The sequence below is a fragment of the Formica exsecta genome, unplaced genomic scaffold, assembly GCF_003651465.1.
Source record: "Formica exsecta isolate Colony F162 unplaced genomic scaffold, ASM365146v1 scaffold878, whole genome shotgun sequence".
In the NCBI taxonomy this organism is placed as follows: Eukaryota; Metazoa; Arthropoda; class Insecta; order Hymenoptera; family Formicidae; genus Formica; species Formica exsecta.
In genome coordinates, this window is record NW_021853648.1 from 486,185 (window position 1) to 511,920 (window position 25,736).

General features: G+C 29.3%; 2 protein-coding genes and 1 long non-coding RNA gene across 5 annotated transcripts in view; all 3 read right to left on the reverse strand.

The window, feature by feature from the left end:
- LOC115244870 (mycosubtilin synthase subunit C) overlaps positions 1 to 3,551 on the reverse strand; it is a 13,192-nt gene extending 9,641 nt beyond the window's left edge. The window contains exons 1-3 of one of the 3 annotated variants that reach the window (XM_029822871.1): positions 3,081 to 3,551; positions 593 to 744; positions 6 to 178 (exon numbers count right to left, since the gene is read on the reverse strand). In XM_029822871.1, the coding sequence (XP_029678731.1) occupies positions 6 to 178; positions 593 to 725 (306 nt within the window). In that variant the 5' untranslated portion in view covers positions 726 to 744; positions 3,081 to 3,551. Of the gene's footprint in view, positions 179 to 592; positions 775 to 3,080 lie in introns of all 3 variants that reach the window. The other 2 variants (XM_029822868.1, XM_029822870.1) reach the window with 2 other exon arrangements.
- A 2,619-nt stretch (positions 3,552 to 6,170) lies between these two features.
- On the reverse strand, positions 6,171 to 7,937 carry LOC115244879. The gene is made up of 4 exons (XR_003885449.1): positions 7,689 to 7,937; positions 7,394 to 7,621; positions 6,514 to 6,993; positions 6,171 to 6,419 (listed from the first exon to the last, which is right to left on the reverse strand). It is a non-coding gene; the product is annotated as an uncharacterized LOC115244879 (long non-coding RNA).
- A 2,585-nt stretch (positions 7,938 to 10,522) lies between these two features.
- On the reverse strand, positions 10,523 to 19,509 carry LOC115244885. The gene is made up of 7 exons (XM_029822890.1): positions 18,762 to 19,509; positions 18,484 to 18,591; positions 18,069 to 18,214; positions 16,642 to 16,804; positions 15,868 to 16,024; positions 12,157 to 12,592; positions 10,523 to 11,402 (listed from the first exon to the last, which is right to left on the reverse strand). The coding sequence occupies exons 1-7, from the start codon at positions 18,979 to 18,981 to the stop codon at positions 11,151 to 11,153; spliced, it is 1,482 nt and encodes a 493-aa protein (XP_029678750.1). The 5' UTR covers positions 18,982 to 19,509; the 3' UTR covers positions 10,523 to 11,150.
- Positions 19,510 to 25,736: the final 6,227 nt, after the last annotated feature.

A 25,736-nucleotide genomic window follows, 5' to 3' on the forward strand; every position in this document is an offset into this window, starting at 1 on the left:
CCTGCTTTAAGTATACCAAGTAACGCGATTGGAAGGCGATGTGACGCTTTCATGCAGACAGCCACCAGTGATTGAGAAGTTGTCTCAAATTTTTCGTATTTTTGCAAGGCTCGTGCCAATTTATTGGTGATGTTATCTAATTCTTTGAAAGACAGCACGTGTTCCCGGTTGGCATCATCTGTATGAAATTTCCAATCTCAATGTTTGTACTAATTCTTTTGACACGATATTTTTGCGTTGTTATTAATATAACATAATTGGACAGTTGAATTAGTTTTGCATATATCATTATTACTATCGTAATAAAATTTATCTTCAAGTAGTCGATGGATCAATTGCATTAGATAACTATTATTTTCGGTCATTCACACTCTTTATCAAATTACTTAACATTATTAATCTTAATTTCATTAATCTTGATTTATTTGCATATAAAATATTTATAAATAAGTAGCATTAATTTCATTGCTAGCTAAAATAATACTATTAAAATAGAAAACACATTGTTATAAACTTTATAGGAATCATGATCTCTGGGATTACTTTTTGACGTAAACTTTTGTTTTTTTTATCAAAAAGCAAAAGATCTTACCTTCATAATATATCGCAGTTTGACTTTCATGAATTTTTGCTGCGCAACTGAACAATTCGTGCACTAAATCTTTTTCTTTGTTTTTTCCTATCTGTTGACCCTTTAAGATAGATTGCTGCTGCAAAGTACCCATCTTCAAATGTTCGAAGCAACTATAATATATTGCCCCGATTAGCGAAGAGCTAAAATTTAGTTTCGAATAAAAATTATAAGTATACATTTATAAATGCATATTAATACTATTGAGGAAAGGGAAAGGAAGGGTAAAGCTTGCTTGAAATATCGATAATTTTATAGATGTCAATTTTTTTATCGTGCATTAAATTCTTTATTTTGTACATAGATGTGAAAATTCACATTTATTATTTAAAAAAATCTTTGATAAGAAATTTCTCACGTGTGCAGAGATAAAAAAATACGAATTGCCTAAATTATTTTATTGTGAAAAGGGATTATTTTTGGATTGGAATATTAAATATTAGTTATACTAAATAGTTTTGCCCAAAAATAATATATCATATGTTACAGATTTGCTATTATGTAAGATTGAAATTTTAATTTAGAAAGTAATTTGAAAGTATGCTATATATAACTTTTGCTTCTATATCTTTAATATGATATAAACGATCACAATAAGCATTTTGAAAAGTTAAGCTAATAATTAATAACCTCTCAATTGATATATAAGAGTAATAATAATTTTAAATTGATAAATCTAATTCTGTTTTGAGATTATTGTGCAGTAATCATCGGAATAATATGCAAGAGTAGTAATAATGTTTTTAATCACCACTCTGAGAATCGTAAATGTCACTTATTCAGAATCTATTTATATCATTAAGATTTGCGTTATACGTCTAATCGATTAGCAATTCCATAAGATTATTCGAACTATTAGAATTCTCATAAAAACGATTACGATATGTATCACAAGATAAATGTTAATTCGGTTATTGCAAAAACAGCTTATTTGCATTCTTGAAAAATTTTATATGGCATGCCCGTTTCCGTGAAACTATATCGCGATAACACTGTATAGAGCTGCTGCCAGAACGGAAAACAAGAAGTTGTCAGAATCCTCGCCTTGAATCGACGGAGAGAAAGGAAAAGAAATTCACATTCAGCGGAAGGTTGTTACGCACACGACGAAGTTGCATGTTAATGCCGCGTCTATGAATTACATATTTTACGTTATACATGATATACGAGTATAAGATTAGATAAGATCAGATGTAAAGCGTTTTTATTTATTATGATTCGTTATTATTCTTATATCATTTATAATTAAATATGCAGTTGATATGCAATTGATATGCAAGACGTATCACATTAATATCGTATGCGCGAACCGTTTAATTATAATTATAATACAAGATATCGTTTGAATATTTTGAGATTTAACAGGAATTAACAATCTTGACGATATTATTTACGTAACGCATCCTGTTATAATAACATTAATAAGTTAACAAAACTTGAAATAAAGGCCACTTATAGTTACAGATAGATTATGTTTAATAATGAATAATATATAATGATTAACCAATAACAGAATTGATTATTACGTAGAGTATGATTTGAAATTTTAATACGAACACTAGTTGCTCAAGCGCATTGTTTTGCTTTAATAACATCAAGACTTAAATAATCATGAGTTTGCGTTAATATATCGACATCTTTGGAAGAAATATGTACTAGCTTGAATTCCCAATGTCAAACTTTTATCGGAAACAGAAAAAAAATTATCACTAAAACGCTGCAATTATTATTGTAGCTCATTACGATAGTGTACTGTGCGTGTATTTCGCAAGCTTCGGATGGTTTTCTTAAATGTCAAGAATCCGAGTAAAATGGCAAAAGAGCCACGCGCAGTTTTTAGGGCGCAAAGATATATATTTTAAACCAAAAAATAAATTAAAAAATTAGAGAATTTCTTTAATTGCATGATTTGCGAAAGGCGGACGTTTCGGCCCTTTTTTGTTGGTTATCATGTAAACTTGTTTTAGTGTACACATTTACATCCCGTGAAATATCGATTTATAAATTATTGTATACGTCATAAAATGCAGTTATATTTATTTGGTACAATTTTTGTGTGAAAATAACTAAATGAATATTGTATCTATTTATTTTAAATATTATTATTATTATTATTATTTTTTTGATAAAATTTTATTTGGACATGACTTTATTAAAAATTTTAGCTATGTAGGAATAAATCCGCACAAATCGTGTATTTTTATATGTAATTTAGAAAAATGTCTAAGGCAGAACGCTTTGAGAATGTGAGAAATACAATTATTCCGAATCTTTTTCTCTTCTTTCTCTTTTCATAGAAAAATACCGTTTTTCGAATAAACACTTATACTTGTACCGTTTTTTTACGATATTGTACTGTGTTAAACAGCTATTTTTCGTTCAACAAATTATTAGGATACCGCAACAAATAGCCTTCGATGCAATGTTCATTATCCCGGCACTCACTCACCTTGTCACTTCCTTCTTTTCGCTTTCCTGTTTAATTCCAGCAATGAACTATTCACAGTGAAAAATTTCAACTTTGCGTTGTCACACTGCCAACGATCTTTAAAATACGATGATTTTGAAAGATATACTTTTACTTTATATGTATATATAATCTGCTTTTTATTTCGTCGACCGATCACTAGTATTTCACTTAGATTTCTCCACGAAGGCACACGTCTCTCGTCAAGTTTTCTTATTTTTCTCTTCTTTACTTTTTCTGCTTCTTTCCTTCCTATACGATCCCTTTCTTTCCGGTTATTCCGGTTATTATTCTACTCAGGCTATCTCTCTTCTGACTTTCCTTCGTAAAACTTAGGCGAATTTTTGCGACGCATAAACCGTTCGCCAGGTTGTATTCAACGCGACCGTAGTGTTTGATCTTCGGTAGACTAGTGACCAAGAGAGAATGCCTTCTCCGGTTGATATAACATGTACTCTTATATAGAACCCTCCACGAGGATTCTGAATTGTTCGTTGTCCCCCTTACCGCTGCTACTTCCTCGATTCTTCGCGTTAACCTGGCGATCGTTTTGTCCCCCCCCCCCCCCCCCTTCACCGTTAATTCTGGGATCACCGACGTGCATCATAATCTAACAATAAATTCTTTTTCCAAATATTCTGCATAATTCGGGGAAACTTAGCCTGAAAATATTTTTTACATTCCCAAGTATTATCAGCTTCAAGATTAATTATTTCGAGATACGATTATGCCTTTTCTGAGATATAATTAGTCCCTTTATTATTATAATATAATACGTAATAATTTAATAATAGGTTATAATAATGATAATATTTTCACAATAATAAATTATTATATTAATAAAAGTTTATTACTTTATCAATTTAAGAAATTATTTCTTAGAATTTATTACTTTATGTTTTGTACATGTAAATGCACAAAATTAATTTTGCATTATGATAATTTTCGATGCCATTCGCGATTGGCTTTATAATTACGAGTTTACATATATTGCGCGATTAAACTAATAGTTTTTTTTAAAGGATCAATTGAACAGTCATATGGACTAATAATGAAGAGTAAATTCAGCCGATCGCACGCAGAAGTGCAGTTCAAAATCCATTATCATAATTTCATAAAACAGATAGGTGAATTGGATCAACCTCAAAAATAATTATTGTTTCATGAGATAAAGTCTTTCTTCAATATTTTATAAAAGTTTCTTTTTCTATTTTTCTATTTTATATTATATATCCACAATGTGAAATAAATTATTGCGAAGAAATTATCATTACTATTATTATTTAATCGTGAATATTAATTTATAATGATAATTTTTCGAAATAAGATTAAGCACTATGAGTATAGTATCGAATTAAAATTTTATCGCAATTATAATTCATTTCAAAGTAAGTACGAAGTAAGTAACTATACAAGAAACTATACAGGCGTTGAAAGGCGTGACATAAAATTATATAATAGGCTATTTTTATTTAGTATTTTTAAAGTTTTTAGAATAATGTAATATATAATTAAATAGGGATAGTTATAAAGGATCTTGTTTATAAAGATCTGAGATCAGCAGATATAATTTAAAGCTGTAATTTGAATCTAAAGAAAAATGGATCTTAAATTATACGGAGTAACACAATAACACGTAATTACGTTGTTCTTTAGACGATATCAATCCATATCGAACAGTTATGTGCAGAATATACTTTGCATATGTAACATACGATTTATTGCGTCAGGAACTAATCAATAATGAATACTACGATCAAAAAATATGATACATAATGATTGGAATAATAGTAAATAAGATATTCAATAGATTTACGAATAAAGCAAATAACGTAGCGGTCTGTTGATTAAAGTGTATCAATTTGGAAGGAACATATATATATCTCGCCTATGTGTCTGACATAATCTGTCTGGAAATTTCCAGATCGAAAGTTTCAAGGCTTCTTATAGGCAATCTTTTTCGGATCTTTTACAGAAACATATATATTTTATTCTCTAAGATTGTAACAGGATCATAACATATGAAGATTAATACATGACTTGACATTATAAAAAAATTAATAATTAATAATTTAATATAATTTCTATTAATAATAATAAAAAATAATAATAATTAATGATTTAATATATATATATATATATACATACACATACAAAAATACTTGTGTGTGTGTGCGTATAAATTTTTTTATTTATGTTTCTATCATTAATACTATTGAATGATTCTTTTTTTATAAACTTTACTCTTTATTTATTTCTATCTTCTTATCAATTTTATCATTAGTGTAGCCGATGAATTGGAAATATAAATTGTACACTTTAACGATTAAAATCCAGTGAGCATAATTATTCCTAGTAAATTTGTATTAAATTGCTAAAAGCCACCTTTTTTATTGCTCTATAAAATTAAAACTAGAGTTGCATTATTAATAAATAAAGTTCTTAAGAAATATAAAGAAATATCACGCATAGATAAATAATTATTAGCATTGGTTTTCCCCAGATTTTATAGTCGCAAACTTTTTTTTTATCGAACGAGAGAGAAGAACTTCCTTGTTTTTATCACAAACGTGGTCGCGCAAGTATTTATTAGAATAATACATCAGTTTTGCATTTTGCTGCAACATTATTAGTCAATTAGCTCACGAGCTCGTGCCAATGATGAAAGGAAGATTTCAAGATAACGAGACGTTCATTTTCCTATTGCATCGCAATCTTCCTATTGCCACAATGAATGCAATCAATAAAATTCTACATAAGTTAATGCTGGAAAAATTTACAGTTTTTAATACAGTTTTGTATTAATAAAATATACAATTTTATACTCGCAATATAAAGATTAGTTTCTATTTTAGAATTTAAATAATTTCTTTTATTTTAATTAATACTTTATCAGAAATATATTCTTTTATCTGTAATCAAAAGTTTGAGCCCACATCAAAGGAATCAATCAAATTGCACTTAAGAATTGCGATTAATTTTTTCTAACAATTCCAAATCTTTGCGTTACGATATATAACATTAAAAAAAATTTTATATTTTTTTTTGTTTTTGCTCTAGAAATTTTTAAAGAAATGCATTAACGTAATTATAAAAATGTTAAACAAACGATAAGAATCTTGCATTGGTAATACTACAATATTTTTTTACGACCGTTGTCTGCAAAGTTTGTTGAACCCGAGAGACAAGCGACAGAATTCAAGGTCTACGCTTACTTTCATGTTTCATCAAACATTGTCCTCGATTATTTAACGTGGTAAAACATAATTCTTAATTGCAATATTTAAAATATTTACATATTTTTTTTTTATTTCTCTCTTTCTGCAACAATTAATTAATTAATTTTATATCATATATATAATAATTTAATTATATATCTTTATTAATAAATTTTACATTTATATTGTAATCTTACCTGACTATGTACGAGATGCATACCTTTTATGCAATAATGGAAATTATATTTAGGATTTAACAATATATAGATGACGTCTCACTCTCTTGCTCTTTCTCATTTTTCTCTATTCTTGCTTAGATACTTGATTATTCACTTTTCTCTCATTATTTTTACGTAATATTTGCAAACCGCCTTACACATTCACGGTAAGGAAATTCCAACGCGTAGGCTCTTGGCTAGGTCAGTCTGAGCGTTTTCCTATGACGCATACTGATTCTTCGAGTATCCATTACGTCCGTTTCATGTACTCATTTATGAATGGCGAATATTTTCAAACATAGTTTTAAAGAAATGTGCATTCGTTATACAGTAGTTTTATATGACGTATATGCAATGAGACGATATAATAGTTAAGCTTTGTTTTTTTAATGTTATACTGGATGCGTTTGTGTATTATCATGATACGATCGTATCCGCAGGTCATTAAATCCTGAAAGGCTGCATATAAAAAGATTTAGATATGTCGTGTATGGAAAGATTATATAAATGTCATAAAAAATAATAATTATTATTTTAAAAGATATAAAAATATTATATATAAATAATTATGTAAATATCATTTAGAAAATCAATATATGTTACAGAATCAAATATGTCTTTTGTCATATATGTATACATGATTGGTTTAATTATATTTAACGAAAGTTAAATGCTGATCTCACTAATTCGAATAAAAGTCTTTTTGTGAACTTGTAAGTTTTAATGATATTAATAAATAAGAATATCTTAAAAAAAACTATTTTCACATAAATCAAACATCGGTATAGAATGGCAATAACGAGGCAAGCGCGGTATAAAGAGCGCAAACACTGTTTATTAATTAAAATAAATAGATTACACTAATCGCGGACGTTTCGGCCCTTTTTTTGGGGCCATCTTCAGTGCGGAAAAAAAACATCAAAATCTTAAATGGCTAAACGCAACTGCGACGACTGGTGGTGCATCCTGTGGATCTCTTACGCAACCGATGACATCCCATTTTTAAGGGCATCCATGTCCTTTCAAGTATAACTCCTCGAATTTCTTGGGTGGGAGATAGATATGACGGTACTTAATTTTATTTAATCTATAAGTAAGCGGAGCGGTATAAGGTGGATGACCGGAAGAACTATTGTAATAGTTGTGATGCTTACAAATTGCACAAGTCGACACTGACCAATCATAGATGTAACCGGAGAACCGAACTCTAACTGTCGGAGGAACAATTAGACAAATTATTATTTATGATACATTAAAACGGTACTTATGACATAATGTTGGTATAGCTAGGTTGTCAACAAGACGTTAATAAACAATAAAAAACATATATAAATAAATAAAACGATCTAGTGATAATGTAGAAAGGTTGTCGCAAACGGTAAAATTAAATAATAAAAATATAATAAAAGTCGAGAATAATAAAGCTAAATTGTTGATAGGGAACGAAGGTTGTCAAGAACGGTAACACACACACACACAATAAATAACTAAAAAACGCCATAAATATGAAACAGTAACAATCGGTAAACATCTCGAAAAATAAAATAAATAAATATTCTTAATTGTGTTAATACGGTAAAATATGAGCAATAAGTAAACGATATAACAAATAAATAAACCGATCTGGTATCCATGTCGAGAAAAAAGCTAATTGTTGATAAAAAGGTTGTCAAAATAAACTAAAAAACGCAGAACATGGATACCAGATCGGTTTATTTATTTGTTATATCGTTTACTTATTGTTCATATTTTACCGTATTGACATAATTAAGAATATTTATTTATTTCATTTTTCGAAATGTTTACCGATTGTCACTGTTTTATATTTATGACGTTTAGCCATTTAAGATTTTGTTTTTTTTTCGCGCTGGAGATGGCTCCAAAAAAAAGGCTGAAACGTCCGCGATTAGTGTAATCTATTTATTTTAATTAATAAACAGTGTTTGCGCTCTTTATACCGCGCTTGGCTCGTTATTGCCATTCTATACCGACATTTGATTTTAGTCATATGAGCCGTACATTCAGTTACGTTTTCATATAAATATTATGTATAATTTATAATTCTAGCTAAAGATTTTTTTTTATTATTGAAATATATAATATCAAATATTAAAGGACTTTTAGTCATCTTTACGCTTGCATTTAATTCATTACCTATAAATGTCGTAAGGTCAGCACGTATCATTTTATATCTACTCATTATATACTATTTATTGCCTAATTATCTACGTCAATGCATGCGCATGCATACATTGTATACATAGGCCAAACATCCTTATACTTTCACTATCGCAATAGGTGAAATCGAAAGGAAGCCAAGGAAGATAATTCATTTATCTTTTTCACTTTATCTTGTAGTAAGAAAATGTAATTTTATTCGTTGTCAACTGTTTAAAAAATATGCATATAAGATGTTTAAAAACTAACCGACTAAATTATATCACTCGATTATACTTGGATAAAGCGGTATAGCAAATAAATTTTAATATGTTTATACATTTTTGTGTGTATGGGAGGTGGAGAGGGGATATCAGATATTAAAATTATATAAATTGAAGAGACGAAAATTTATAATTTTATTCTCTCAGGTCGCGTTTTGCGTTAACGGGACGATATCTTATTGTGTAAAATAGAGAAAATACTTGAGACAAAAAATAACTAACAGCTTGTTTATATGTGTACGTGATTGTCGTACTGCTTGTATACATATACAGGGTGCGGCATTTATAGTGACGCGGGCATATTTTTCGGAAACGAAGTGAGATATCAAAAAATGTTTTAGACAAAAGTTGCATGGTTTCGAGGGGGCCACATGATAAAAATATGGATTTGACCTAAAGTGGTCTTTTTAAGGTGAGGTCAATGTGGTCGATGTTTTCTTAAATGGAACTCCCCATTTTTTATTACATATTCTTATAGCTTACCTCGAGAGCTTTGATGATAAGCTATAAGAATATGTAATAAAAAATGGGGAGTTTCGTTTAAGAAAACATCGACCACATTGATCTCACCTTGAAAAGACCACTTAAGGTCAAATCCATATTTTTATCATGTGGCCCCCTCGAAACCATGCAACTTTTGTCTGAAACATTTTTTGATATCTCACTTCGTTTCCGAAAAATATGCCCGCGTCACTATAAATGCCGCACCCTGTATATGTATATGTACAATATCTTACACATAAATTTGTTTAGCAACATATAAAGAATGTCGACAGTGGGAGGGGATTGTAAACATACGGCGTACGGACGCGTTATTGTTTTTGCTGCCGTATTGTTATCATTCGTACGACGAAGCTCGAGCAGGAAGGAAGCAGCGGCACGAGTCGCTCCCTGTCGTCGAATTATTTTTCGAAGAACGTAATTATTCCAAACAATTATTACAATTTGGCGATTAACATAAAATTTTATAAACATATACTATCTGTTAACAACAAAATCAAGTATAAAGATAATACAATTTTTCTTGCCGAGTATCGTAAAGAGAATCGTAGTTTCGTGATCGTAATGTTTTTTTAATATGAGTAACTCCACACATACTTATATGATATATCGCTAATACTCGCGATTGTTTTCTCACCTTGACCGAAAGAACATTGTCATGCAGATTGTATTCGCATGGTTCGGTTTCTCGCGCACCGATCTCCGATTATCTTGAACGGTTGCGACAATGTGCGTATTAGATGGATGTTTTTACGTGTTACGCAACATGGATTGATTGATCATTTGATTGCGTCAAGTGGCGAGAACAATAGCCCGTCTATTCAGTCAGGCATAACCCCGTTTTACCATCTTAATCTGTCACATCCGCGGCAACCTTACCCTTTATTATGCGACGCGGGCTTCCACGTGTCGGAAGTTTCATTCTGTTTTGTTGCGCGATTGATAATCTTGAGGAAAGGCGAAGGCCGATTTTCGCGAACGCGTATCGTGCATCGCGCGTTATTGTCGAATAATTGCATGATAAAAGACAATAAAGCTTTAGTCTGTGATTTATAACACACAATACATGGTAGTATGCTACATTTATTTAACGATTAAAATAATATACACAAGTGAAAATTATAAAATACTAAAATACTAATTATAAAAAATAATTTATTATTGAGAGATAAGGTTATCATACGCTTTCATACTTGAAAGTTATACATATGTCGTTGATTATCTAAACATACATCGTAATTAACTTCATTATTTTATGAGAAATAGTAGTAATATATAATATTATCTAATTTATAATTACTGGATCATATAAATAATACCAAATAATAATATCAAAATTTTTAACTATCAAGAAGTCTAAATTATACATATAACTATATATATATATAAGATTTTATGTTATGGCACAAATAAAGATTTTAGCAGTAATATATAATACCATCTAATTTATGATTACTACTGGATAATATAAATAATACCAAAAACGGTATCAAATATCGAGAGATATTTATCGAGATAATATGATTGAGAAACTTGTTGAAGAAATATAATAACTATATACATTAATAACTACTTTTGCTTCGTATTGTTATTTTAAAGCAGATTTCTATCTTTTATTCAGAACGTTTGCTTCATCTAATTTTTATATGGTTCATTAGTTTCGATGCTCTCAAGTTAAACGCTTTTCTCGGATACGGTACTCCTTCCGCTGCCCGTCCTTTGCGGCATACGCGATGTTCGCTGGTTGCGGGTAGTTATGGTCGTAGGTAACTCCCTGTCGCTTCCCATTCTCCTCAGGCTGGTGTCTCTATCCGAATAATCTTTACTCTTAGAACATCTCGGTCCGTTTATGTTCGCGTAGACAATGTAGACCGCGAAGATTCCCACCAGGAACATCGCTATTCCCACGCCGCTTACCGTGTACACCTGTAGCGAAAATGAGCTTATGTTGTATTTCTGATGTTTCGGCTTTCCGTCTAAATCCCTCTAAAGAAGCACTTTCCGAGAGAGAGGTTTTCAAATAATTTTCAATTTTTCGCGTAACACTGATTTTTGTCACGAAACAGAAAAAAGAAGAATATCACATCGATCAACTTTTATTACACTCATGAATGTTTATTTTTAAGAAAATTATGGTGCTTTAAGAGCGAGAAGGAAAATTTTTTGCAAATTTTTTCTATATATGATCTGTCACAAAAATAATGAGATTGATGTACAGTCCTTTTTGAGACTGTATAGCGTTTTAAGGGGACTAGGCAATAATATTTGTCGAAAATGAAGTCTTTTTGGGGAAATATATTACAAAAAAATGAATTAAAATCGAGAATTGTCCTTTAATAAAATGTTTATTAGGATCATAAACTATAAAAAAAAATTTTGCAGGTCGGTTTGAGCTTCTGTATTTAAATTATCACTGCAAAACTTATTTAAAAATCCTTTTCGATCAGTCATCTGCAGTGCCATTTTTAATACATATTCTTAACTAAAAAAAAAATTTTTTATAGTTTTTGATCCTAATAAACATTTTGTTAAAGGACAATTTTCGATTTTAATTCATTGTTTTGTAATAAATTCTCCAAAAAAGACTTCATTTTCGACAAATACTATTGCCTAGTCCCCTTAAAAAGGCATCAGTTTCATCACTTGTGTAACCTCTCTCTCTCGTAGAACGAGGCATCACCATTGTCCACCACTCGTTATCGTCCATTCCCGAAACTAAGATTGTCTCGCTATCCTTCTCGTGTAGCTTCTTGATCTCCTTGACGGTCGTGGCGCATTCTGTTAACGGTTCATTCTCTCGATTCAGGAATCCCCTGAACGTATATGGCATGTCCTCGTCGTCGCTCTCTGACGTTGCATGGCTTTTTTCGTTTTCTTCCACATAGCTTTTCTCCTTTTCGTCCCATTTGCCATCACCCCAATAAACTTTCGCCCTATTCTGGCGAATGATCACGCTACCTAGGCGCTTTAGATTACTTGTGCTCGTCTTTACAGACAGATCGAGAGATCTCGATGCTTTCTGCGATTCCGTGTTGTGTGTCAATAACATATTCGATACCATGTGATTCCAATCCAGAGGGTTTATTTGATTCTTACATTTCCTGTTTTTGCTATAAAATAAACGTATTTTGATGGATTATATTTTGCATCGTAAATCATGATCTAATAAATTACATATATTATACACATATCTAATAAAGTTCTATTATGTATCTTAAGAAAAATTTTATTTTATCAATTTTATCAATATTAAGCTAATTTATAATTGTTTTTGTTCTTTTCTAAATTAAAAAAAAATGGGTTATTCTAAAATTAAAATTAATTATTAACTGAGCAATACACAGGGTGTCCCCAATTTAAATGTCAAAACTTCAGGAGCGTGTAGGGGACCGATAAAAAAAGACAAAAAGTCCTTTAGAGATTTGCTCGTTTTTGCTTCGTTTTGAAGAAAATCGCAAAAAATGAAACAATTAAGTTTCACCAAAAAACTTAAAACAACACTAAAATTATTAGATTTATCAAAAAGTATTATAAAATAAAAATTGTAGAACGTGGAATTAAGAAAAGAGAGTGAGTTAAAATTTGCCTGAGGTAAAATTAGATTAGAAACAAAATTTCGCGTTGTCGCGTATTTATCTACAATCCTCTAATTTTACCTCAGGCAAATTTTAACTCACTCTCTTTTCTTAATTCCACGTTCTACAATTTTTATTTTATAATACTTTTTGATAAATCTAATAATTTTAGTGTTGTTTTAAGTTTTTTGGTGAAAATTATTTCTTTCATTTTTTGCGATTTTCTTCAAAACGAAGCAAAAACGAGCAAATCCCTAAAGGACTTTTTGTCTTAGTTTATCGATCCCCTACACGCTCCTAAAGTTTTGACATTTAAATTAGGGACACCCTGACAAAAAATAGTGTAGTTTCAAAAAAATCGGAGGGTTCACCTATTCGGAACTCCACCCTAATTAATATTCTACGCTCGCGGAGTAGCTTGTTTTATCTTATCTTTTCGGTCGCAGTAATCGTGTAATATTCAAATAGTAGTACATAATTGTCGATTGGAATATTTTGTTACGTGATAAAATATATTGCAAATGCAACGTCTATGCATATCATTACATTAGATTCATATAAAAATATAGGAAAAAACATAAATGATATTGAAAACGAGTATTTTAAATACATTACATGTTTTAAATCGATGTTTTTATACTTTTCACATACGTAGCATACGCGTGATATGTACTGATATGGTAATTAAGTCTGTAGCTATTTTATCTTACTTTTTTTCTAGAAATAGAACAGAGAAGAAAAATAACAGAGAGAATATGCAGTTATCTTTTTTATCCTGTTATTAGGATTAATAATCAAGCATTTAATTATGTATTGCATCTAGCAACCGTGTAACAGTGGAATGTCTCTTTTCGTCGCGTGCTTATATTTACATAGATTAACCAATTTTTTAAAATTAGTTTCTTAATTATTGTGAAAATCGCAAAACGGTAGAAAACTTTTTTACTCGGTTTAACTCGCTCTGCTTGTATACGAGAGGTGATACGGTTATTATAGAACATTCTGTATACCCCATATATATCTTGTTTCAATAGTATATAAATAATGTACTTGTTTATTTAATAAAACGTTTTTTTATTATATTGAAAATATTAAATAATATATTAAAAAAGAATAGAAAATTAATATTAAATTTTTCTTGATAAGAAATTAGAAGTAATAGCAAAAAATATGAAAATATTGAATCATATTTACAAAGAAAGAATAATGGCTGTTTTTAAACGGTACAAATATCTGTTGAATTGAAAAAGAAAAATTCCCAATTAATATAATTGAAGAATTTTAACAATACCTTTTGATAATAGAAACATTGCTAGTATAAATCTATAGCCATAAATGGATTTTACTTTGAAAGAGATAAACATTTATAATTTTGATAAATGAAAGAATTATGTACATTCAAATGGTTTCTCAGTATATCTAATCATAAATAATTTTAGTTATAAACTTGTCAGATACATACATCTTCGCGTATTTATCGCATTCTTTATAAAACGGCGTCATATATGATAGCTAGATTTCTCTGCGTTGATTTAAGGATGACCTCGGCGCGACTGCTGTTCCGGAGAATGAAACGGTAAAATGCTGGGAAAAAAGCAAGGGTACCGGCAATTTTACCGCGAGTTACCGAAGATCCTTAACCTCAATTGAGTTTGACATATTTGACGGAAGTAGAAATCGTACTTTCAGACAAATATATTTATACATGACATCTCTCTCTCTCTCTCTCTCTCTCTTAGACGCGTTATCGGCACACGACGCACAATGACACGATTGATATAAAATTACTGTATCACGTAAATCTATAATTGGGTCAAATGCTACTAATGGTCATAGGACAATAAAACCACTAATAATGTTAAGGAAAATACGCGTGTTTTTATTGAGGGACTTCCGCAACGCTTTTGCTAATAATAAATTATTACGACACACTGGATGTAAAAAACGTAAAAATCAAATTTCATCAATTATACATAATGATCGCTTTAGATCACAATCGCGTTAAAATCTATTTTAATTTATGAAGGATAATCTTCTATACTCTATTATTTGTCTCTATGTAATCGCAATTGATGATTCGCGTGCATGCCGTATATAATACTTCATTAAGTCGCAGTTTGTGATTAATAATGAAGCGGTATTAGCGCGAATAGCAGAGCGATGCACTTCTATCACATGTTTATGCATATTTGAAGCTGTTTAAACGTTATTATGTGTGTGAAGTTTATTATAGATATAGATAATTACAGATATAATTGAGCCCACAATTATATAGCTTTATTCATTTATATATATGAAATTTTCTATTTAAACTTGAAAAGTAGAGCAAAAATATTTATCTATTCTACGAAAATTTGCCATATTTACCTATATGTTAACACATTTTACGTAATTATGTTAAAAAGTTTATTTATTTTTAATGAAGTATTTAAATTTTTTAATATTATAATAATTACAGATTTAATTGTAATATTATAACGGATTAATATTTAATTATCAAAACATAATATGTTTAAATAACTTAAATAAATTAAATTATTTGATTTAATTAAACTGGCTAATAAGCATTGAGAATTTATATAACAGATAAAAAGAAATCTATTTATCTATTTGCATTTTTAATCTTTAAGTATAGTAATTGTTTTAATTATTTAAGCGAAATACGTACATCTCACTTGGAAATTCTTTCTATCTGTTCTTAAAAAAATACAGATATTTTATTAATGAAAATCTATTTTTTTCAAAAATTAATTAAGCAGAGCAATGAATATAATTTAATGTAAATAAATTTTGTTGTGAAACTTTTTAATAGTTACCTAGAATCTTCCAAAAGCAGTATAGTGTTAGTTGATTTTATGGAATTCAAGTAATCTTTCAGATTTCCGTCGCTGATAATTAGTATAGTTGCGTTGGTAGACTCATTGAAAAACTTCTTTCTTGGTTTTCCAATATGTACGATGTGAGAAGTATAATCTATAACATCAAAATTGATATACACATTTAGAATACTATTTTAAAAAATGCGAGGAAAATATCGAATTTAGAATAAATCAGAGAAAACAGAGAGAAAATTCAAAATATTTAAAAAATAATTTTTTTAGCAGATTTTATTTTAATAAATTTGTAATTTAAAATTTGGCAACTAACAATAAGACGTGTGTTATATAAAAAATTTTTTAAATTGTGGAATATGGTATTCGTCAAATTTTCGTGATAAGGGGAATATAATCTGTATAAATTACATTAGTATAATATCACACACAAGCTTAACAAAATCTATAATATTCTATATAAATCTAATATTTTTGAATATATATATGAGCTTTTGCTCTGTTTTAACAATTATTATATACAGAAAATATCACGATATCTGTAATAGAATTTGCATTGTCATGATTGCGTTATTATATCTTATGCAACACTTTGGCGGATAAATCTTCATAATTCTGATTCGAACTCTAAATTTAGAAGTTATTACAGCCTTGACATTTATATCTTAGAACCTATTTTAAATTTTTGTTACATAAATATGCTATTAAAACATATCTCAGAATTCTCTGTAAAAAAAAAGTTAAAACGTTATTTCATACCTTCCTCGTCGTTATCATGAACTATGACGCACAAATTCTTGGCAATAGAATTTATTGTTAGTTTTTTTGCAATATTTTGTACGTCATCGTCGTTTTCGTCATTAACGTTAGCTACTAATGTGAAGGACTTCCACTTTAAGATTTCTATCATTCTCAAGACTCCCTACAAAAAATAAGAGTTTCACGTTTTAATCATTTATTCATTAACATAAAATTGTTTGAATATGGCTGGGATAAATTTTTTATTTTATTTACTTGGAATCTATTTGTATAATAAACTTAAATAAATAATAATTTAAATGAATGGAATTTAATATGTTTAGTAATTTAAATAAATGAAATTTCATCAACTGGTAATATTTTTAGAGATTGTAACAATCATTATTTTTAACTAGATTTTTTCTCTTAATTTATGTCACGCTTTTCGTGCCTTATTTTGCAATTTATTTGTATTTAATAATGTATTAATTTGTCAACTATAATTATTATGCCGATTAAGAATTATTGCAGTTACTAGCTAATTTGAAACGTATTATTTATATCTGCCAAAAAATATTACCAATAGACAAGTAATATTTATATAAAACTATGATTAGCAGAAAATAGCGAATACGGATTATGAATACAAGCATTTTAATATTGAAATAAATTTATGATAGGATTTATGTTTGAATAAGAATTGCAATAAATACGTGTACGTACTCTTTGTATGTGTGCATCATTAAGTGCACTTTACTATGGCAATAAAAAACTTAATAGCTATTTGTGGATAAATGCCGACATTTTCAGCAATCAACTTATTCTATTTATATTCAATCGAGCTAACGATTCAGTACTGTGTGATTTTACAATGTTTTATATTTATTTCCACAACTTGCAACTTATGATATAAAAAAAGTTCTATAAATCGTTATTAGATTATTTAATTAATTTATTAATATATTTATTTTAATGCAAATATATTTAAATAGAGAAATGTAGAGAAATCTGTCTATATGTGTATATATTTAAAAAAAAATTATTTTATAAGCATATTTTTTTTAAATATAGTAAAAATAAAGCAAGTTGTGAAAAGGAAATAATTAAATGCTATATCATAATTAATCTTATTAATCTTAATATCGATGTAAGTTATTAGATATTATTTCGATATTATTCTTAAATGCTTGCGTAACGATTCATGTTATTATCGCATTATGCAAAGATTATGATAAGCTTAGCATTACAACCGGAGGAAAAATGGACTTATATGATTACATAAGATCATATATGGCTATATATGATCTTATGTCTATTTTTTCTCGGGAAATTAACTGCTTTGATTGTAAGTAACGATTTCCATCTTTGGTTTGTAGAACGAAGTTTTAAGGCTAAGCAACAATGTTGCGAATAGTCATTGAGAATAATCTTCAATCAATAAAAAACACCTGTATTAGATAGGAATTTGATTCCTCCGTCAAATGATGTAAATATGGAGAAATCGATGGTTTCCGGACGATATGCGACACTTTTAATATCGAAGTCACTTTGTGTACTGCTTCAGCATTTGTCATAGAATCCGGTCCGATAATACCTAAATAATTACCAGACATATATAAGTCAATTCATACAAGGTTACTTAAGTATTTTTTCTAAGGAAAACAAGCTTTATGTGTATAATATATATATTCTTTCGTTCATATTATATTATATATTATATTTTTTATTAATATTTTATTTTTGTTATAAAAAGAATTATATTTTATAAAAATTAATTTACAAAAAAGGTTAACAAGTTGATTATTTATTACTAGCTTTCGATGAATAAATTAGTGTCGAATATACTGTTGAGGAGACCCTTACCTAGATAATGAGGTGGGTGCAAACAGTTGACATTCGCCCATACGAGAGCCTTCATCACCGCTTTCAAAGCGCCCGTTATACTTCCGCAAGTATCGAAAACAGTAATTCCTACAAATAGTTTGTTTCGCGATTAATTTTTTTTGTTTAACAGTATTCTATTCCTATTTTTGTATTATTATCAATGACTGATTAATCGAGTATTTGTCTCTAATTAACTGATACTCGGACGCGCGTTTATTTGAAGCGTTCGATCGGAATCGAATTATTTCAATTTTTACCGATTTTGTATCCATCGGTTTTATTATTGTGAATCTCAGCGATAAGCTTGGCGGCCTCGTAGAGTAAAACGCCTTTCGTCGATAGCTTCGTGCACGATGCATCGTTGTGCACGCTCGTTAGAAGCGAAATTTGTGCGGATTCACCGCATTCCGTGCGTACACCGCAAGTGCACGCAGCCGCTATCACGAAGATTACGCACCAAATTCGTGAGAAGTTCATGTTTTGATTAGATAAATCGATATTCGATCGATTTTTCTCCGAATTTTTCAAAATTAAAAAGGGAAAGCGTAAATGCTTTCTCCCTCTTTTTTGTGTAACTTCTTATTGTAATATAATACGGATATTAAATGATCAAAATGTTTCACCGCATACTGTATGATTTACTGTCGCGAAATAATTACGAAATTTCTTCTTCGGTTAACTATAACAGTCAATATAATTAAACACGAAAATAATAAATTCACAAGTTTTACATTCTCTCTTCGTTTTTAATTATATATTCGAGATATAATTAAGTTTTTGTGTAGTTTTACTTGTTAATCGTCTGAATGATTATATAATGCCATTATTAATTGTGTAATAAAAATGTGAAATGCAAATGAAAATTATTTTGTCGAACAAAATTTACAAATTTAATTAAGTTTCATGTATACAAAATACACTACTGTAATACACAATGATGTCCGTTTTAAAACGTATAAACAGTATAGTATCACGATGTCACGTCTCTTGCGACAGATTTCACTAAACTACCTGTCTCAAGTGCAAACCTTGATATTGAATTCCGGAAGCTTTATATAAGCTAACCGCATATATTTCGCGAATTTCTAAGGTTTTAAACACGGCCTCGAATGATAGAAGTTCTCAAAATCTATCCTTTGAAAAAACCAAGAAATACTACAAATAGAATTTATTTGGGGGAAGGGGGGGGGGATTTTATATAGGAAATATAATAAAAAACTATTTAGTTGATAAAATATTTATATTAAATTGGCATATTGTATATATACACAATACAAGATATTCCACATAATTTATTACTTTTATCTTTTTTTATTTTCTAGAACAATAGACATTGTCGATGAATATAGGGTGTTTAATAAACGCTATAATACAATTGAAGAAATGTAAAAAAGAAACGTAAAAAAAACGATATTCAAAAATTTAAAAATTAATAAATATTATATATTTCTATTTATTTCTCTACAAAAAATTTATTTTCTTGCCGATTGTATTATAATTTATTAAACTATATAATAATAATTCTTTCTTCTTCAACTAATTCAATGTGAGAACCTCTCTTTCTTAATTCAAATATAATCTCGTTAACACAGTCAGTTAGCTAAGAGGAATCCCTTATTTAATCCTTCTTACATCATTCGCTCTTGCGTAACTGTGTTAGATGATTGAAGTATATTAAAGACATTACATAAAAACATATATATTTTAATATAACATTTTACATTAACATTTATTATATTCTTTATTTTTAGAATAAAACGCATTTCTTGCAAAAAGTTAGAAAATCAATTTTTATTTTCGTATCGCATGAGACATTATGTTGATAAAAAGAAACACATATACACAAATAATAGAGTTCAGATTTCAACACAGTATATCATTCATCGATGAACCAGCATCAAGATAACATCGTGAATATATTAGTTTTAACAGCGAAGAAAATTTTCTTTTTAATTTTAAAAAATATAAAAACGTTTCTCTCGTTCTCTCTCTCTCTCTCTCTCCTTTTTACTTATAACGAGAAATAAAAAACAATAGAGAGTAAAAAGGAGAGAAAGAGAGAGAGAGAGAGAGAGAGAGGAATGTTTTTTATATTTTTAAAAATTAAAAGATAGTTTTCTTTACACGGTTTCATTGTAGGAATTTTTTCATATAATAATATTGATAATATTGATAACATAGATGGCGATATAAATCAATAAGACAACGTATTGTGATGAGTGAAGAAAATTCTATTAATCCTAATGAGCAATGCGAGGTGGCACCACTGATCGTACAACACACACAATTGATGAAAAAATTATTTGATATACAATAAAATTACATATAATGGTATATCGATGAATATATTAATAATTAATAAATATATATAAGAGTAATTTGTCGAATAATTGCCAGCAATTAAATAATTTTGATTGCCTGTGAAAACAGTGTGCGTTATAAAAATTAAAAAATTTTATATGTATAATCTCTGCAGTTAATTATTATAGTTTTTAAGATAATTGATAATAATAAAATAATTGATGAACAGATGTTTTATCTATAGAGCCTTATACCTTAATTTTAATTTAAATAAAATAATTATTTCTGTATTTTTATATCTTTGAATTTTACAAGTTTCTCAATACAAATATATATTATAAATATATTAGCATACAGTATGTTCTATTATATATGAAATCTCTTTCACATTAATGATATTCTTACAAAATAATTTATCGGCAAATTGACATCGATCTAACAATTTAAAAAAACCAACTTAACGAATGTTTGTTTTGCGAGGAAATAATTCGGGCAATCCTTTGACCGTAGACGGTAAGGGCAGGCAAAACATATCCACGTAGGCGGCCCATACATAAAGTAGGCATGTGCATTGCGATCGAGCTGTAATTCTCTCAACCGGGCATATGCAAACGGTTCGCGAATCAATCTCCGCACTTCAAAAAGATAAATAAGAAAAAGCGCGAAAGGATATATTTGCACCATGCCCGGCCATTACTTACGTTGGCGCAAGACCAACAATAACAGTGACGGACTTTTAAAAGCTAGAGACGCCCGCGAGACTTCTCGTATCTCAAACATCCTCACACACAGTCGTGGTTAGATGGGTGCAGACGCACTTTGCCATCTTCACCCATCTTTATCCGAGCGTCGAAAGATAAATCCTTGGACAGGTCCTCCCTCGTCTAGTACCTTTATGCTGGACTTTGTAAAATGTATGCGAGTACATAGGAGAAAAAAGGGCATGATAGAAGATACGATGAAAAATTTACTCATCTTGCTCGTGTTTTCCAGCAAACTCCATTGTACTCTCATGTTACGTTTGAGTTTAAGAGGGTTTATTTTAGCAGCATGTGCCAATATTATTACGTCAAAATCATTGTTGGGTCAAGTGGTGTAACTGAGACTCGAATAACGTAAACTGGGTCAATGCGGTGATTTTTAGTGATAAGATTAAAAATTATCTTTTTCAATTATTTTCTCGACGGCTGTTGAATGAATATTTGTTGTTCTTATAATTTTGTAATCATTAATAATCTCTTGTCATCGGAAAATCATTATATATATATTGCCATATTTATCTAATGATTTCAATTATTTCATTTTGTTTTACATATATTTTAAATTCATTGTCGAATTGAATACCAAAGTACATTTATTACATTATTCTCATATATATTTTACTGATGGAAATATAGCTAAATTGGATACATTTTCTAAATTGACTTATTCTGATTGACTTGCAAATACGTGAAATTTACGCAGAATACATTACGCGCGATAAGGTGATATATTATTTTCATAATTAATCACATATAGACAAATATGCACATATATATAATATATTTTTTTAATTAATTTAATTTTTTCTGGATGGCACACTTCTTTAATAATGTCGTTTTTTCTCCCGACGAATAAAAACACAAATAAAAAAAATTATATATATATATATATAATATAAAAGAAATAAAATTTAATCAATTTTTGGATAATAACATTGTCACATATCAAGAATTTTTGATCTAGGAAATAATAGTCCCAGTTTTCTCTTCAAGAATATGAATTATTTTGTCGTGATTCTTATTTGGTAAAAATTTTCTTGCATAAACATCTCCTGTCAAGTCATCGTCAAGTCATTGCTATAATCTTTCTTTTTAGTCATCATTACGAATGATATTTTATTCAATCGCGAGATATCGGTGACGTCGGTAAATTATAGTTACTACTTATAGCTTTGGTTCGTTCAATGTTTATCTATCTTATGCCATGTGTTTTAAGACGCGTTAGAAATCGTCGGATGCCGCAGGACGGATTCGGGACACATACATAAATTGTTATAAAATTAACGGAAAATAGTATTATAAAGAACTGAATCTTAATTTAAAAATAATTATTATATATTTACATTGGATAGATATATATAAAAAAAATTGCAATAATTTTTAAATTGATAATTTTCTTAAGAATATAAAATTTTCGTTAAAGAAAAATTATCTTCAAATTTTATAAAGGACAATATAATTTTTCGATTAATTCTATTAATTAAATTTAATTAATTAATTATTATTTAAAAGTCTTAATATTAAAGATATTTATATACATATATAGGATTATACATAATAGAGTATGATTCTAGGATGAGAACCACGGCGGGACAGATAGATGCGAAATCATCCATCGCGATTTATATTGTAAATTTCCGTTTTCTCTTTGCACGTATATAAAGATTAATGTCAGTAACGCTTCTGCGAGATTTCAGGTTTCATCCGTGACACACTGGCGAATGCCCGCGAGAGTTTATCTGTAATCGACCGGAAATGCGAGAACTGGCCTAGATTTTGTAATGCGAACTTTCGAGGAAAAAGAAGCAAGTGCTTTGGCTATCAGTAGCTTTACTAGGGATCTAGGAGATTCTAGATGTAATAAAACACTTAGACATTAAATTTAATAGGTTAAATGAATCTTTTACAACAGAAACTTCATATTTGCACATTCCTTATTGAATAAGAATGAAGTTCAGAAGTTATATATATTAACTTTAGATATTAAAAAGAACTTTAAATATTATATTCAAGATTTCAAATTTAAATAAAGTGCATCATAAAGTGGATCTTGTAGGAATATATTTTATTTTTGCTCTCTAAACTATCTTGCTTTAATCATAGAATAAGCTTTATGATTAAGCGTTACAACATCAAACGAAATCAATGGCTAGACCGTTTAATTACATTCGCTGTCATTTATTATAACTGTTGCGTCAACATTTTCTTTCGCTCGGCATAATCAGGTCGCTTTGCGAGTTCACTTTGTTGTCTTTTCTTTAGCCGTCAGCGCATTCTAATCTTACATATATGCGGATGGAAAAATTTTCGAGTCGTTTAGCAAGAACGATGAGTCCTCTCAGCCGTGGAAGCGCATGAGATCGGAGTGTTGCATGCACGTGACCCAATATGGAGAAATTGAGTCTCTCTCTCTCTGTTATACACCTACGTATTATTCAGCGACCATTCAAGTGGCAATGCTAAGATTGATTGACTAAGCGATCGGCATAAATAGAATACTGTATTCTTCGCGAATAAACGTGCGCTCATTCATATCTCCGATCTCATGGACAAGTATGCCATTACATATGGATGCAAAATATTATAAAGATCAATGCATATTGCCGTTTACTCAATGAGATAATATTAAACATAATGATTGACGTATGATGCTGTGCACTAACCATTTAGCCTCAAATGTCGCATCCAACATGAACTGAAACATTCGTGATAAAAGCAAATGAAATTTTTAATGGATTGCTATTCGAAAGCTTTTCACTATTAATTTACATTATTATTTTATATCGATTAATGCTAACTAAATAATAAATCACTATATCATCATGATTGCAATGCAATTTCATCTTGTTTGTTGGTAATTCAAAAAAAAATTTCTTTTGTATATTGCAGGGTAGTTGTAACAACCAAGCTTCATTCACAAACAAGCGAGATGCAAAATGATGACAGATGGTCTTGTTGAAATGTTCCCACGTTTAACCAGTCAAGTACAGATACATACTCATCGATTGTAAGTACATCATCGATATATGCGTAGCTCAGGCATCTATATAAAAAAAATTTCAATAACCACTAGAATAAAACTAAAAAATGACAGCTCGAAATTAAGAGATAATTTTTCTCACAATTTTTTTATCTTTAGAGATTGATGCGAATCGCATCGACCTCTAGTCTAAGAAACGTTTTTCTAGTATCTCTGCGACATTTGAAACAATCGCGCGAAACTATTTGGGAAACGTGGAGATTTATAAAACCCACGTGTATACACGTGGCGGGGGCGAACTCGCCAAGTACTGGCAAATTTCTTCCTGAATTTGGCATCGTTGATTGTAACCTAGTTTAGGTACGACGTCATTGATGTCTTTCTGTACTGACGTATCGATGAATAAAATCTGCTAACGTTGGTGTGACAGCTTATGATGCATGACACCACGACACAGATTAAATTTTAGATCGTGGATGTAACGTTACATCAGCAACAAAGATGTAATATGATGAACTCTGATGCATAAGACCAAACCAACATTGTGATTATTTTAATCCATTAAAAATTATAATTATAACTGGTGCAATATTGCATATGAAATATGTCGGTTTTATATCACTAATATTCAAATAAATTTTCGAGAAAATATAATAAATATATGTAATTATGAAGAAATGTTTGTATAAATATTTTTAGAGAAAAGAATAATTTTATAATCTCATTTTGATTGAATGTGTAGTTTAAAGATAGAAAAAAAAGTTAAAAATCTAAACAAAGTTTTTAGCTTTACACACATTTTGATTAGATATTAAATTTCATTAAAATCTATTTCTCTCGTGTATCAAGACGATTATTCACTGTATGTAGAAATTATATCAAATTCTCTAGCTACTCAATATCTGTAACATTGGAAGAGATGTGAAATGATGCGATTCATAGAATCTATATACGAAAATATCGGAGGTGAGTTATGCGTCAATATTTTAATGGCATAACATATTGCTGTCATAACATATTGCTGCTGCATCGACAATATGCTATGCGATCAATGTTCGATCTGCATCGATATGCATCGTTCAATCCTCAGCTAATCGCAAGTTCGACAATATTGGTTCATACATGTGTGTGTATGTTTGGAAAAGGTAGATTTGCAAGAACCGAATAGATTGAATGCGAAGCTGGCGTAT

Coding starts and splice junctions, on each gene's coding strand:
- LOC115244885 (XM_029822890.1), bottom strand. CDS start 18,981: ATGAACTTCTCACGAATTTGGTGCGTAATCTTCGTGATAGCGGCTGCG. Junction 18,215..18,483: donor GCACCCACCTCATTATCTAG/GTAAGGGTCTCC, acceptor GTAATTATTTAG/GTATTATCGGACCGGATTCT. Junction 16,805..18,068: donor CAAATTCCTATCTAATACAG/GTGTTTTTTATT, acceptor TATTTTTTGTAG/GGAGTCTTGAGAATGATAGA.